The sequence below is a fragment of the Neodiprion lecontei genome, chromosome 1, assembly GCF_021901455.1.
Source record: "Neodiprion lecontei isolate iyNeoLeco1 chromosome 1, iyNeoLeco1.1, whole genome shotgun sequence".
NCBI lineage: Eukaryota > Metazoa > Arthropoda > Insecta > Hymenoptera > Diprionidae > Neodiprion > Neodiprion lecontei.
The window spans coordinates 37,167,788-37,180,357 of NC_060260.1; the positions used below are offsets into that span (position 1 = coordinate 37,167,788).

Sequence of the window (12,570 nt, forward strand, 5' to 3'; positions counted from 1 at the left end):
TCTACAATTAGCTATTAATATGTTCCGTTGAAACAATATACATTTCTGTACAAAAAAAAAAAAAAAAATTGAGATTTATCTGAATGATGGATAAATATCGGAAATAATTTTCAAATGTTAAAAGCTATTGATCTTTCAATTTCTTATTATTCTCTACAGGTTTACTCACTTATCGTTAGTAATATTTTACTGTCTTCATTGCTTTACAATTGTTTTTTTTTTCATTATTCGTCTTTCATTCTCTTCTGGTAACCCTTATATGAGATTAATGCAATAAATTCTACGATTTTCGGGAAAACCCAATTTGTCGTTTACCAATCAACATCAGGATTTTACAATATTTAGTTTTTCATAACGTAATTATAAACATATGAGAAATAGCATCGTGTATTCATTACATGCTGATAATTTAAGAGCTTAACGTTTGTAAGTATCGCTGCAAATGCGTTAAGATTAGCGAGGGTAACATTACATGATACTGACGTTGCAAGAAATCCATCTCTACGCACATTGATCTTTCACCTAATATTTTACACTCCTCAAATACATTATGAGTGAAAAGGTAACCGAATGATAAAAATTCTAGTTACACAGATCCTTGGCTGATCGTCGAAACTGCATTTATAATTGTTCTCTTTACTTTTTTTTTGTTTTACTGCATTAAATAAACATACGAATAGTTACTAATCTGATGTATTGATGAATGCAAATCGTCTCTGCAATCCTACGATGTTTTACTTTTCACAGAGAGGCTTGTCGCCAGATTGTACGCATGAGTGAAGTTGTGAACCACTAGATAAACTATGCCAAGGTACAAGACTATGGCGAATGTTAAGAAGAGATCGAATACTGCAGGTTTGACGCTGTAATCAAACAAAGAATCAATGGTTAGTCACATACGACTTATCTTACAGCTACGTGATTATTAAAGTATAGATAGAGAAATCATTCTCAGTGACGTAATTTTCACTTGAAAGTATATTCACCTGTAAACATTAAGTGTGGCTTTTGTCACGTCATAGAAGACAAATTCAGGATCACGTTTATCAGGAGTGTGGAGTGTCACTTTTACATCTCCGAGATATCGGGACATTGCCTCCTTCAAGGTTGTCACCAAAGGATTTTGTTTGTCAGCTAATAACGGAGCAGCTCTCGGTTGGTTGCTCAAATACTCTTGCCAGAGAAGTAAAGCATCTTTGGAAACACTCTGAAAAAAAAAGAACATTATATAAAGCAACTTCTGTGACTACAAATTGGATATGATAAGCATTGATAATATAATCCCAATTACCAGAGAATCGGCAAAAATTTGACTAGAACTCAGATTATAAATGTGTCTGGCGAGCGCTTCGGCTACAATTTTGGTATTTGTGTGTAGTCTGTCTATTTGATCATCCTGTCGCATATCTAAAATAGACGCTCTTGCCGGGTCCTTGTGACTTTTTAAACTAGATATAGTTGCAGCTGGCAGCCTTCTGATGCTGTACCTCTCATGCTCCCACGCGAGTGTTTCTTCAGCAAGATTGATTTTTTTGTGTACCCCTTCCACGTTAATACCGCCAATCGCGTCGGAAACGGCTTTGAGTTCTTTGTAGAAAAGACCACCAGGGGAGTTTTCTTTTGGCGGTTTTGACACATGTACGTATAAATTATTGCTCGATGATACAGAGTCAAGACAAATTACGTAGGAAGCATCCTGAAAGATGAGAATTAGGAGTGAAAAATTGCAGTTCTGTACTTCAAAGTAATTGTACTTCATAGGAATCTTTTTAATAACTCCCAGTAGCAATGCTTTGGTAAATTTACCTGTATTATCGAGCCTTCTAAACCATCAAGTTGATCCTCTAACCACTTTTTACTTCCCTGATAATTTAATTTTCCAGCACCGGTCAAGATGAATACCAAATTCTGCCGTGGTCTTGACCTTCCCACTGAATACAATGCTGAAAAGAGTCTGGCCAATTCTAATAACATCGATACACCAGATGCGTTACTATCTGCTCCGAATGATAATTCCTGGAACAAACACAGGTGATATGATTTTCCCATCGCTGTTTGTACAATATCTGGAGAGAATGTTGTGAATGTCATTCTAACACATTTTGATTGGTACTTACTGGAGCGACCCCTGCACTATCGTAATGTGCAACTATCGCGATAGTTGGTAATTTTTCCTCTTGTCCCGTACCCGACAATTTTCCCTGCAGCGTCGCTACTTTGACATCAGTTCTGGCGACAGCTTGGCTCGTGGCTACAACAACTTGGTAACCACTTGCAGACACAGAGTTGAACATGGCTTCTGCAGCTGAACCAGCCTTCTCATCGGTCAAAAAACTGCTCGAAACGTCATCCAGAATTAATTGGAGATCTGGCGTCCAGGGTGCAAAGTATACTGGAATTGGAGATTCTGGTCCCAGCAGCATCGCCTCTTCCAAAGCCATAATATGCTGTAAAATGGATTTCGAATAACTGGTATCGAAGGAGGTTAAACACTTTGGTGAATGAGCCTTATTTTTATTCTTCGTTAACTTTTTAGAAACTGAAATATGACTATAGTCGTTATTTCTTCCTCGCGACATTACCTGTCTTTCTTCTTCTGAGAGAGCATGCATTTTTTCTGGAAGCACAACTACCAAAGCGCCAGCTTTGCTGCGAATCGAATAAAATGAATCAGGTGCCAGATCCAAGGCTCTGGTAATAATACAGTGTCTAGATGTGCTCCATCCAGTTAATGATCTAGCTTCTAACGACACAGGTGAGCTACGGCACCCTTGAAGAAAGATAACAAGTCAAAGATTAACTTCATTACTTCTGAATCAAAATCCACAAAGGATATGGGTTTAGAAACAGTTGTTACGAAGCGTGAAGCGAATCACAATTTATTATATTCAAGGACAATACAATTTCGTGTTACATCAGTAGTAATCATAAAGATTAATTGTTTTTCTTTCCCAATCAAAGAAGTTTGAAACACCGAGACAAATATTTTGAAAAATATGTACGTGTTGACTATTTTTGAAGTTTCAGGTGTACGTGTCGGAGGTAAAAAAAGGTAGCTTTTAGCACAATAATAGTAAAATTATTTTAGCCATTTTTAACCTGCTTCATCATTTCAAATATAATCTGAAATTGCAGGAAAAAAGGTGTGATCAGTCCTCCTGTCATTATAACTTTGCAAGGAAATTACTTTGAGCATATCAATAATTGCATTGGGTAAGAATTTGGAACCATTTTTCCCGCATACGATGACGTGTAGGTTCTTTTAATGTAAACCATAAGATTCGAACGGTTCACCAGACCCGAATGTTGGGATCGATGACTTGACGTTGTACAAATTATTGCAGAGAATATTGTATTAATTAGAATTACCATGTGGTACGCCATGCAGGTCATACTGGTGCATCCGATATACGGGAAACTCGTGAGATGCGGCAACGGGGTTAGCTGGTGAAATGATAATGAAAATGGGCAAAACTATCAACAAGTAATAAGGCAGGTAGCCGCGGCATAATTCAGCAAAACTATCGCACTCTTCTAGCCACATTTTCAGTCACGAATCTGCTCATAAAACCCCAATATAATCTCCCAAAAATTGATTCGTTGGTTTGCACAAATCACCGCAGCGTACCTCAATGCAGAGCTCACGTGAAACTGCGTGAAACTACTTTTGGGCGAATGGAATGATATGACACGAAGTGTACGTAAAATGATAGAAATCGATACGGTCGTTCGTCGAGGTGCAGTACCGGCAATTCACAAATTTTAAACGACTAATACGATATTTATTCTAATGAAGACGTTGCCTTTTTAAATTATTTATTATCACAATACGCAGGATCGTTTTAATTGCCGAAATCTTATTTGCGGACACGATGTTTTATTACTCGATGAAATATGCATCTTGAAGTTGCAATTCGTGTTCAATATTTGGTAGCTCCGAATTTCAAGGTAACTGCTGCTCCAGTTTCTCGTCTGCTCGACAGTACGAGGATTGAGGTTAAAGTTACATAATTTGTTTAATTTGATTAAAACGGTAAGGTGAAAATTTATGACACTGGATTAAAATATTGCACAAGCAAGCTAGAGTAGTATTGAGTCTTGGAGAGAGTTTATATCTTTGTTGCACACCTTAATTGACGCTGTATTAATGTACTGTTCATTCGTAACCTCAAAAATTTGCAGTTTTGTTACGTGTTCTACTCTACTGAATACCGACATATCTTTTAAAAAGAAAATCTGTCTTTAATTTGAAACTAAGACAGAAACTCACGCTGGGTACGAACACTGAATTTACATCTATTGTCATTAATTTCAAGCTGTAGTTTCAAACGAATTCTTCACATCGTCAATGCCTATCGTTCCGTTGCTTATTCCTCTAAAAAAATGTTATCCCCTGTAAAAGGACTCTGGCTTGCCCAGAAGTTTATCTTAGTCATTACATTTTTCAGAGCAATGGGGGGCCATGATCATCACAAACCATACAATGTCCCAGAACATACCATATACAAACTAGAAAATGCACCTGAACTGCTACGCGTTCAAGAAAAATTGGCAAAGGAAGGTTTAAGAGATCCTTGGCTGCGGAATGAAGTTTGGCGTTACGACGTAACAAAGTGGGGAACATTTTGGGGGCGTGGCTTCCGGTACGCGACATGTGGCCTCAAATTGGGTATTCCATTGTTTCTCTTAACAATAGGACTTGAAAAAGCTCTGGGAATTGAATATGGCCATGGCCATAGCCATGACCATGATGCACATAGTGGAGAACATGGTGGTCATCATTAAATTTCTTTCCAGTTCACACTGTTGATATAATAAATGAAATGATGGTGATGATACAAGTGTAGTTTGTGATATAATAAATACAGTAACTAAAATTCCTATTATTCGAACTATTTCTATTAGACTTAACTTAACATGAATCAAGAAAATATATACAGCGAACAGTGTGATTATTGTTTTAGGAGGATTTTATTTTGTACCAATAGACATGTTTTCAATATATCTGCATATTATATTCCCCATTATTTACTTTTGAACAATACTTGCCACACTTTATCCAGTCTTTCTTTGATGTCATATAAATCAATGACATTTAACTTAATATTAGTTTGTATTTGTAGAAGCAGTAATTAGAATACATGAGCGGTACATGTATAACAGTGACCTCACGATTTTCTCAATCATCCTGATACCTTCGTAAATACGACCTTAAAATCGTTTTACCTCGTCCATTTCTGGTTTTCTTATATTTATACTCATATAAAAGCAAATGACAAATGATAGTCCCATTAAACAGGGTTACCAATTATTCTAGAGCTACAAAGATCTTAATTATATTCTGGACTCTAGGTAGTATGGACATACTTCTGGGCTTCTACTTAGGCACCCTGGAAAACTTAGTTTCTTGTCCGCATAAAATTACTTTGGCTCATTTTCTTAAATCATAGTAAAAATCTTTCATCGATCAACGTTTTCTGAGCTAAATTTTTCTTACCATTAAACTTGCAACAGATAATTAACAGCTGTGACGCGAATACTGTGACTATTATCGCCAAAGTGTAGTCCTCAAATAGGGCTTCCATAAAGTTGAATAAGGTAATTTCAAAAGTTACTAACATCCATTCGTTCCCATAGAACATGGCACGATCAAAGGAATGGTTGTTGTCTGAAAAGGAGAAAGCATTTTATATTTTGTGTTGCAAAATAATAATTCCCCAATATTGTGAACAATCAAGCTTCTTACCAACATAGAAAATTGATTTTTCGACTCCTTCTCTGAATTCAATGTCTAAAAGTTTTTCAAGGAATTGCTTATCTCTAACAGTGTATTCCAAGTCTTTGAAACAGTGATCTATAAATTGGGTCAGGAATTGTTTCATCTTCTGATATGTTTGAATGTTTCTTTCCAAATTTGACGTTGAAATTATGTCACTTCTAAGAAATCTGCTCTCTTCCTGCAACAGAGAATATACAATGTTCTCTTTATATTAGAATTCTCCTCGAAGATTGCGATAAAACAAAATTAAAAGAAAAACAAAATTATAACATTCTGAATCCTTTATAACTCCTACCAATTTGATTGGGTTCATGATTTTATCATAAAAGTTTCTGAAAGTTGCTGACACTGATATTACAAAGCTTTGCTCTGTAGTACCGGGTAGAAGTCCTCTGTGTGCGCACAAATTTTCTTCTTCTTGTTTTAGGTCGCTGATCAAAGTAGCTAGATCAGTATCTGCAAATCCGTGGACTGATCTGAAAGTTGAATACTTTATGAAAAGTTCAGTTGCTAAATCAGAAAAATAAGTTCTAACCATCAACTTTGTATTCACACAAGTATGAATTTTGTAACAAATTGATGAACCATACCTTCCATGAATATAATATCCGTAATGGTTCTGAGAAAGAATAAATATACTGATATTTGCCATTGAACATAAGTCAATGAATTCTTTGATATGATTCTTGACGTATCTGTTATAAAATATAACCATTGTCAGCCATTGTACAAGGTATACAAACATATATACTAAGGTACCAACAGCAAATTTTAGCGTAAAGCTTTCTCTTTCCTGCAAAGTTGACTCTACAGCACGAATGCTAAGTTCTGGATCTGAACGTGCCCAGAATTTAACATTAACAACCTGTGGGAATAAAATGTTGTACATAATTTATTTAACAATTCGTGCAACAATTTTTACCAAAAAGCTCATATAAATTTTACTGACCTCTAAAATGAACAGTGTTGCAATGCCTTGTACAAGCATATTTACTTTTCTGATTGTTTGAATTTTGTACCATTCATTAGCGATGAAATAAGTTCGCCAAATACTAACTGGCAATTTTTTTTGATCGGTACGATCAGCAGTATCTCCCATAGAGAAAATATCTCCACCTGATTGATTGGGGAGATTCGAATCGTTTAAATCACTCTGAATCGAGAGTCTTGATCGCCTGCTCGGGGTATTAATGCTACTCAATTTGTGCGGTGTTTTGTTTCTACTAGCTGATATTATTTCTGATGGTGTTTTTGGTGAGCTACGTTTTTCACCAGAGAATCTATTAGCGTACAATTTCTTTAGAGATGTACGAGGTGAATCGTACTTTGGTTGGCTTTGAACAGACCTCGGTTGTTCCCAATCAATGAAAAACATGTCAATGTTTCTAATCTGATAGACGAGTCCCATTATCTCAACAAGCTGCAAACATAATTGGTGCAGTAACCTTTCAAAATTGTCAGACAGATTTGTAAAGAATGAAAATATATCATTATTCACTTTTAAAGAGAATGCAACGATCACGAATATTCTGACAGTCTCCTCGTTGGCCTCGCTCGGTAATAAAACATGCATCACGGTCTGCCCTTTAAAAAAGATGAACATGTAAGCACTGGCGCAGAAAACTACGAATATAAATACGTTTCCTAGTAAACCGCAGCAAAATATAAAAAACCAGAAAAACGTGGAGGTATTTGGAACTTCACTGCCATTTCGTTTACAATGGCTCCATGCCTTGATTGCGGCAAAAGCAACTGCTAAACTCGACAAAACGCCTGTAGACACCTGAAATGCATAAAAATTTGATCAGAAGAATGAATGATGTGCTCGAGTGATTAATTAAAGATTATTTTAGGCAAACAAAATTGTGCGTTCGTTATTACTTGAAAATAAACTTGTTTACCTCTATGGCATTGTACATGTCGTTATCTGCCAATATGTAAGTGATTTTATAGCTAATTTGCACCTCAACGTTTTGACGCACATGTTCGTTTAGCAATTCACCATATTCTATCATAAGTAACGGTGGGAATATTTTTCCCTTCTCTTCTTTATTCTGCACTTTGATTCTGAATGATTGAAAAAAATTACTCAGTATATGACAGTAAATTTTTGCAACACAGCACACACATTTTCAAAAAACGAGGCAATACTCACAAAATATTAATAGATTTAGCATATCTCACAACAGTTGGATATTCTTCTCTCTTAAAAGCAGTGCCTAACGACGTTGGCAAGGCTTTAATGCCAGCTATAGTATCAGTAAAGAAAAATCTCCTTACCAGTTGCCATCGAGAAGCATCAATTTCATCCTAAACAGTGCCGCAAAGATGAAGAAGAGACTTGGGCATTTTTTGCTGCCTTTATCCTTAATTATGAAAAATGTCTTAACCATCTCACCTTATTTGTATTTCTTATCAGAACCGGCAGTGCGTATAAAATCATTTTGTCGCCCTCTCTGTATCCAAGATATGGTTCAAAAAACTCCATTCTTATATCATTGAGTATTTTGGCAGTTGTTGCACACGACTTTTCAATATTAATACCAAATCTGATATTTTTGAACAAGTCGCAGATTAAAGTTGGTGCTGAGATCGATTGATATTGTCCATTCATTGAAAATGTGGCAAATGTAATATTCAACCTGCTACTCTGTGGTGAAATAAAAAAAAGTCATTAACGACATAGTGCCAACAAATGAGTTTTTTTTCATACAATTTCGTTTCATTCTCTACGTACATTACTCTCTACATCCAGACTATACTGCTGTGAAATTTTTTTACGATTGAGAACTGTTGGGGCTTCACCTTCTCCATAGTACAGCCATAAAGGAGAGTTATGTTTATCCCAAAATAATTTACATGGTATCAAAGATGTAAATAAAGTCAGGGTGCACATATTTGCCATATGCTCGCAAGCTGTTTTGTTTCCATTCTGAAAACAAATACAAAATTCTAGTGTGATGAATTTCAATAATTATTACAAATGAAGTTATTTATGCACCGCTGGTTCAATTTTAAATTGTTCATCTTTCGAATCTTTGGGAGAATCTTCACTCCATGCTATTGTGTGAATTTTTTCGCATTCCTCCGAGAAAGCAATACCAAGAATACCGATCAGTGAATACTTACTTTACACAGGTAAACGGCTAGTTGTAGCTCATTTCTAAAGTAATAACTGTCGATATGTTGGCTTTCGTATTTGACTAAGTACGTACTTCTCACATCAGGCCATTCCATTATCCCATTTTTCTTAATACAGTACTCTTTGATTTTCAAATGTGAAACTAATGGGCAGGGGCAATTGATGTGACTCCTGAATGATTTTTTTCTACACGGTATGCAACTCGTTCCATCTGGCGATGGATAGGAGTTCTCTGGACATGGAATGCATCTTACGTTATTCAAAAGAGTCCCATTAATGTCTCGTTCCACTAAAAATATCGACGTAATTTTATGTTCTCAATATTCAGTTGTTCTTTATACTATACACAAAGAGGTAAAACAGTTTCTCACATCTGACTTCAGTCAGCGAACATTCGCAGCTACTATTAGTACTAGCATCAGAACATGGAACGCAGTCCAGTCCGTCAATTGTGGGAATCCTGTCAGGGCCACACGGCTCACAGGTCGGATTACCATTTTCAAAATTGACAAACCTACTTTGTTTATTGCAAACACAATCAAGTCCTGTAATGGTGAATTCAAAATTTTACAACTTTTTTCAGATTCATTTATTAACTGTATTTTATACAATGAATGAGACAGGTCGAAAGTATAAGTTGGAAAAAGTTTACACATCATTTTAATTTATTGAAAGTACAAATAATTGATAGTATATAATAAAACAAAAATGAAGAAATTACACCATGCTCCCTAAAATATCAATAAATTAGGCAATAAATTAAACTTGCGGTCTTTGGAGGGTTCGAGGTTCTTCGTCGTGTCACAAGCTGTGCAAATTAATGATCCAACGTTGAAATATTCCCCTCTTTTGCACATACTAGGAGTAACGTATTGAAACAACTCCCCGTTCGGATACGTGTTTACTTGGAAAATATTTTCTAAAATAACGGAGAAAAATAAATAACGAACAAACGGATCGTGTATGAAAAACATTTTTAAACCATTCGATATGCGGGTGCGTTATGTATTGTATTGTTTACAGTCTTATACCTACCGCCCGTTTCCATGGCAACTCAGGGGATATTCGGAGAGACAAACCTGCAGGCGCGATGACGCATTTGATTTGATGAAAAAAAAAAATGCCGTGCTAAAATCGCATTCTACTTTTTAAAAAATTCACAATGTTAACATTTTGTAACTTAGACGCGTAATTTTAGTTCACGATTCAATTTGTGTTTGCAAGTGTCGCGGTTGAAACCGCATTTATTTTGATGAATATACCTGAATGATATTATAATACCTAGCTGTGTTATGTCGAATTTCGCTCAAAGTCCAGAGATGGGTCGAGTTCACAACGAACTTTAATCGTACTGTAGTGGAGGTAGATTTAGATGTATTTTCAATTTTATGATTTCAAAATGTGGAGCGAGTTTTTGGCTATCCGAGTAAAAGTCGAAATGCATTATTTTTCTTTTATTTAGTTCCAGTACAGTGTCTCAAGGAACTCAATTCGCAATCGGGACGGTCATTTTAGCCAGGGATGAATTGTAAAATATAGCGGAATTAGCTTTCGGTCAATGAATCTCACGGCTTCGTAACTCATAAAATGGAATGATACCGTCATTGTACAATGGCTAATAAGGTTTCATTCTTCAATAAAACTTGTTTGACATGAATTCAAACGCAATACAGGATTCGTAAAAGCATAGATATATTGATTGCATCATTGTTTGAGCATCTGTGTTTATCACTGTAACAGTTGAGCACAAGTTGGGAACAACTGTCATTAGCATCAGCTGTGAAAGATTGGCGCAGAGCGTGACGCTTGAGCGCAAGCAGCGAAACTGCGAAATTAGTTTGTCGTGACGGGTGACATTTCGATTTTTGAGTTAATCAGAGATTGAAAAATATGGCTGCGAATGTCGAATTTGAGCCGCTGGAAGCGTCCGTGCGAAACGTGATTGATCAACGATCGTTGAGATGGATATTCGTCGGCGGAAAAGGAGGCGTTGGGAAAACAACATGCAGGTGATGTGTACATAACCTATACATGAGGGAGAAAATATCGTAGGAAAATAGTTGTCCGGTTAAAATGACATTCATAAACCGATAATTGTATCTCTAATTCTTTTTTCAATACAGCTGCTCCTTGGCCATTCAACTAGCTAAAGTTCGCGAGAACGTCTTGATCATTTCCACAGATCCTGCGCACAACATCTCAGATGCGTTTGATCAGAAATTCAGCAAAGTACCCACTAAAGTAAAAGGATTTGATAATCTATTTGCCATGGAAATTGACCCCAATGTTGGTATCACAGAACTGCCTGAAGAATATTTTGAAGGCGAAGCCGGTTAGTCAATATCGGAATTATTTTGAAAATGGAATATATTCAACTGAATTTACCTTCTCAACAATTTTTAGGAGTCATAGGAGGAGAAGCGATACGTTTGAGCAGAAGCGTGATGCAGGAGATAGTCGGCGCCTTTCCTGGAATAGATGAAGCTATGAGCTACGCCGAAGTAATGAAGTGAGTAAACTTTTTTAACTCCAAGTCTCAAAATATGTCGAAGTAATTATTGTAGAAAGTCAAATGTTTTCTACACAATCGACAAATCGTGTATGGTGACAAGAAATCATTGCTTTAATTTTGTTCATACCTTTTTCAGGCTTGTGAAAGCAATGAACTTTTCGGTTGTTGTATTTGATACGGCGCCAACCGGTCACACTCTGAGGTTGTTGTCCTTTCCACAAGTTGTAGAGAAGGGTTTAGGAAAATTAATGAGACTGAAAATGAAAATCAGTCCCTTCATATCTCAGGTATGTGCAATAGAAATCAATTATCGTGTTCAATCATACAGCTAAACAGATCATCTTAATAAAATGGACTTAACTTTTTACAGATAGGTTCATTGTTGGGTATGTCGGATATCAACGTCGATACATTTTCAAATAAAATGGAAGAAATGCTGGCAGTGATTCGTCAAGTGAACGACCAATTCCGGGACCCAGAACAAACAACTTTCATCTGTGTTTGTATAGCCGAATTTTTGTCCCTCTATGAAACGGAAAGACTAGTTCAAGAGTTAACAAAATGCGGCATTGACACTCACAACGTTATTGTAAACCAATTGTTATTCCTAAAAGAAGGCGATGTGCCTTGCAGACTCTGCCAAGCCAGGCACAAAATTCAGGATAAGCATTTAGATCAGGTAATTCGTTGACCTCTCGTCGTATCATTTTTCCAATTTATAATTTCTATAGCGTATAATTGGAAAAATTCGTTTCAATATTTTTTCATACTTTTAACTACTTTGATCTAACTACTCTCGTCGATTCAAAGATTACAGATTTGTACGAGGACTTCCACGTGACGAAACTGCCATTGCTGGAACGCGAAGTTCGCGGAGTTCAGCATATAAAAGAATTTTCCGAGAACTTGGTGAAACCGTACAAGCCATAACATTAACATTTTTAAAAATTCATTATATTTTCCTCTACAGCCAACTGTAAAATAAAGATTACTGAAAAAATATTCTATATTGAATGCATTTAATATCTATTGGCCGTAGTCCTTGTACTATGTACTATCAGGTTTTCCACCAGTGTCATGGAGTAACAGATACCCTAATTTAAAAATTGATCTTTTAATACAAACGTGTAACAATAC

At 36.1% G+C, this 12,570-nt stretch overlaps 4 protein-coding genes across 4 annotated transcripts; 2 read left to right on the plus strand and 2 right to left on the minus strand.

The window, feature by feature from the left end:
• Window positions 1-154: 154 nt before the first annotated feature.
• LOC107225807 (nicalin-1) lies at window positions 155-3,906 on the minus strand. Its single transcript, XM_015666397.2, has 7 exons — window positions 3,370-3,906; window positions 2,583-2,770; window positions 2,118-2,447; window positions 1,807-2,016; window positions 1,292-1,696; window positions 987-1,207; window positions 155-863 (listed from the first exon to the last, which is right to left on the minus strand). Exons 1-7 carry the CDS (start codon window positions 3,542-3,544, stop codon window positions 725-727), a joined length of 1,668 nt encoding a protein of 555 aa, XP_015521883.2. The 5' UTR covers window positions 3,545-3,906; the 3' UTR covers window positions 155-724.
• A 542-nt stretch (window positions 3,907-4,448) lies between these two features.
• Window positions 4,449-4,877, plus strand: LOC107225844 (NADH dehydrogenase [ubiquinone] 1 beta subcomplex subunit 3). Its single transcript, XM_015666449.2, has one exon. It carries the CDS (start codon window positions 4,453-4,455, stop codon window positions 4,783-4,785), a length of 333 nt encoding a protein of 110 aa, XP_015521935.1. The 5' UTR covers window positions 4,449-4,452; the 3' UTR covers window positions 4,786-4,877.
• A 141-nt stretch (window positions 4,878-5,018) lies between these two features.
• On the minus strand, window positions 5,019-9,427 carry LOC107225835 (meckelin). The gene is made up of 12 exons (XM_046742043.1): window positions 9,293-9,427; window positions 8,909-9,210; window positions 8,517-8,711; window positions 8,178-8,429; window positions 7,935-8,089; window positions 7,681-7,846; window positions 7,278-7,562; window positions 6,729-7,199; window positions 6,370-6,644; window positions 6,075-6,255; window positions 5,747-5,957; window positions 5,019-5,668 (listed from the first exon to the last, which is right to left on the minus strand). Exons 2-12 carry the CDS (start codon window positions 9,014-9,016, stop codon window positions 5,445-5,447), a joined length of 2,523 nt encoding a protein of 840 aa, XP_046597999.1. The 5' UTR covers window positions 9,017-9,210; window positions 9,293-9,427; the 3' UTR covers window positions 5,019-5,444.
• A 1,258-nt stretch (window positions 9,428-10,685) lies between these two features.
• LOC107225666 (ATPase ASNA1 homolog) lies at window positions 10,686-12,435 on the plus strand. Its single transcript, XM_015666208.2, has 6 exons — window positions 10,686-10,930; window positions 11,045-11,253; window positions 11,325-11,430; window positions 11,570-11,720; window positions 11,804-12,112; window positions 12,244-12,435. Exons 1-6 carry the CDS (start codon window positions 10,812-10,814, stop codon window positions 12,361-12,363), a joined length of 1,014 nt encoding a protein of 337 aa, XP_015521694.1. The 5' UTR covers window positions 10,686-10,811; the 3' UTR covers window positions 12,364-12,435.
• The last annotated feature ends 135 nt before the right edge of the window (window positions 12,436-12,570 follow it).

Coding starts and splice junctions, on each gene's coding strand:
- LOC107225666 (XM_015666208.2), top strand. CDS start 10,812: ATGGCTGCGAATGTCGAATTTGAGCCGCTGGAAGCGTCCGTGCGAAAC. Junction 11,254..11,324: donor ATATTTTGAAGGCGAAGCCG/GTTAGTCAATAT, acceptor AACAATTTTTAG/GAGTCATAGGAGGAGAAGCG. Junction 11,721..11,803: donor TCAGTCCCTTCATATCTCAG/GTATGTGCAATA, acceptor AACTTTTTACAG/ATAGGTTCATTGTTGGGTAT.
- LOC107225844 (XM_015666449.2), top strand. CDS start 4,453: ATGGGGGGCCATGATCATCACAAACCATACAATGTCCCAGAACATACC.
- LOC107225835 (XM_046742043.1), bottom strand. CDS start 9,016: ATGGAATGGCCTGATGTGAGAAGTACGTACTTAGTCAAATACGAAAGC. Junction 8,712..8,908: donor TAGCCGTTTACCTGTGTAAA/GTAAGTATTCAC, acceptor ATTTGTTTTCAG/AATGGAAACAAAACAGCTTG. Junction 7,847..7,934: donor GCTAAATCTATTAATATTTT/GTGAGTATTGCC, acceptor TCAATCATTCAG/AATCAAAGTGCAGAATAAAG.
- LOC107225807 (XM_015666397.2), bottom strand. CDS start 3,544: ATGTGGCTAGAAGAGTGCGATAGTTTTGCTGAATTATGCCGCGGCTAC. Junction 2,771..3,369: donor CCTGCATGGCGTACCACATG/GTAATTCTAATT, acceptor TCTTTCTTCAAG/GGTGCCGTAGCTCACCTGTG. Junction 1,697..1,806: donor TAGAAGGCTCGATAATACAG/GTAAATTTACCA, acceptor CTCATCTTTCAG/GATGCTTCCTACGTAATTTG.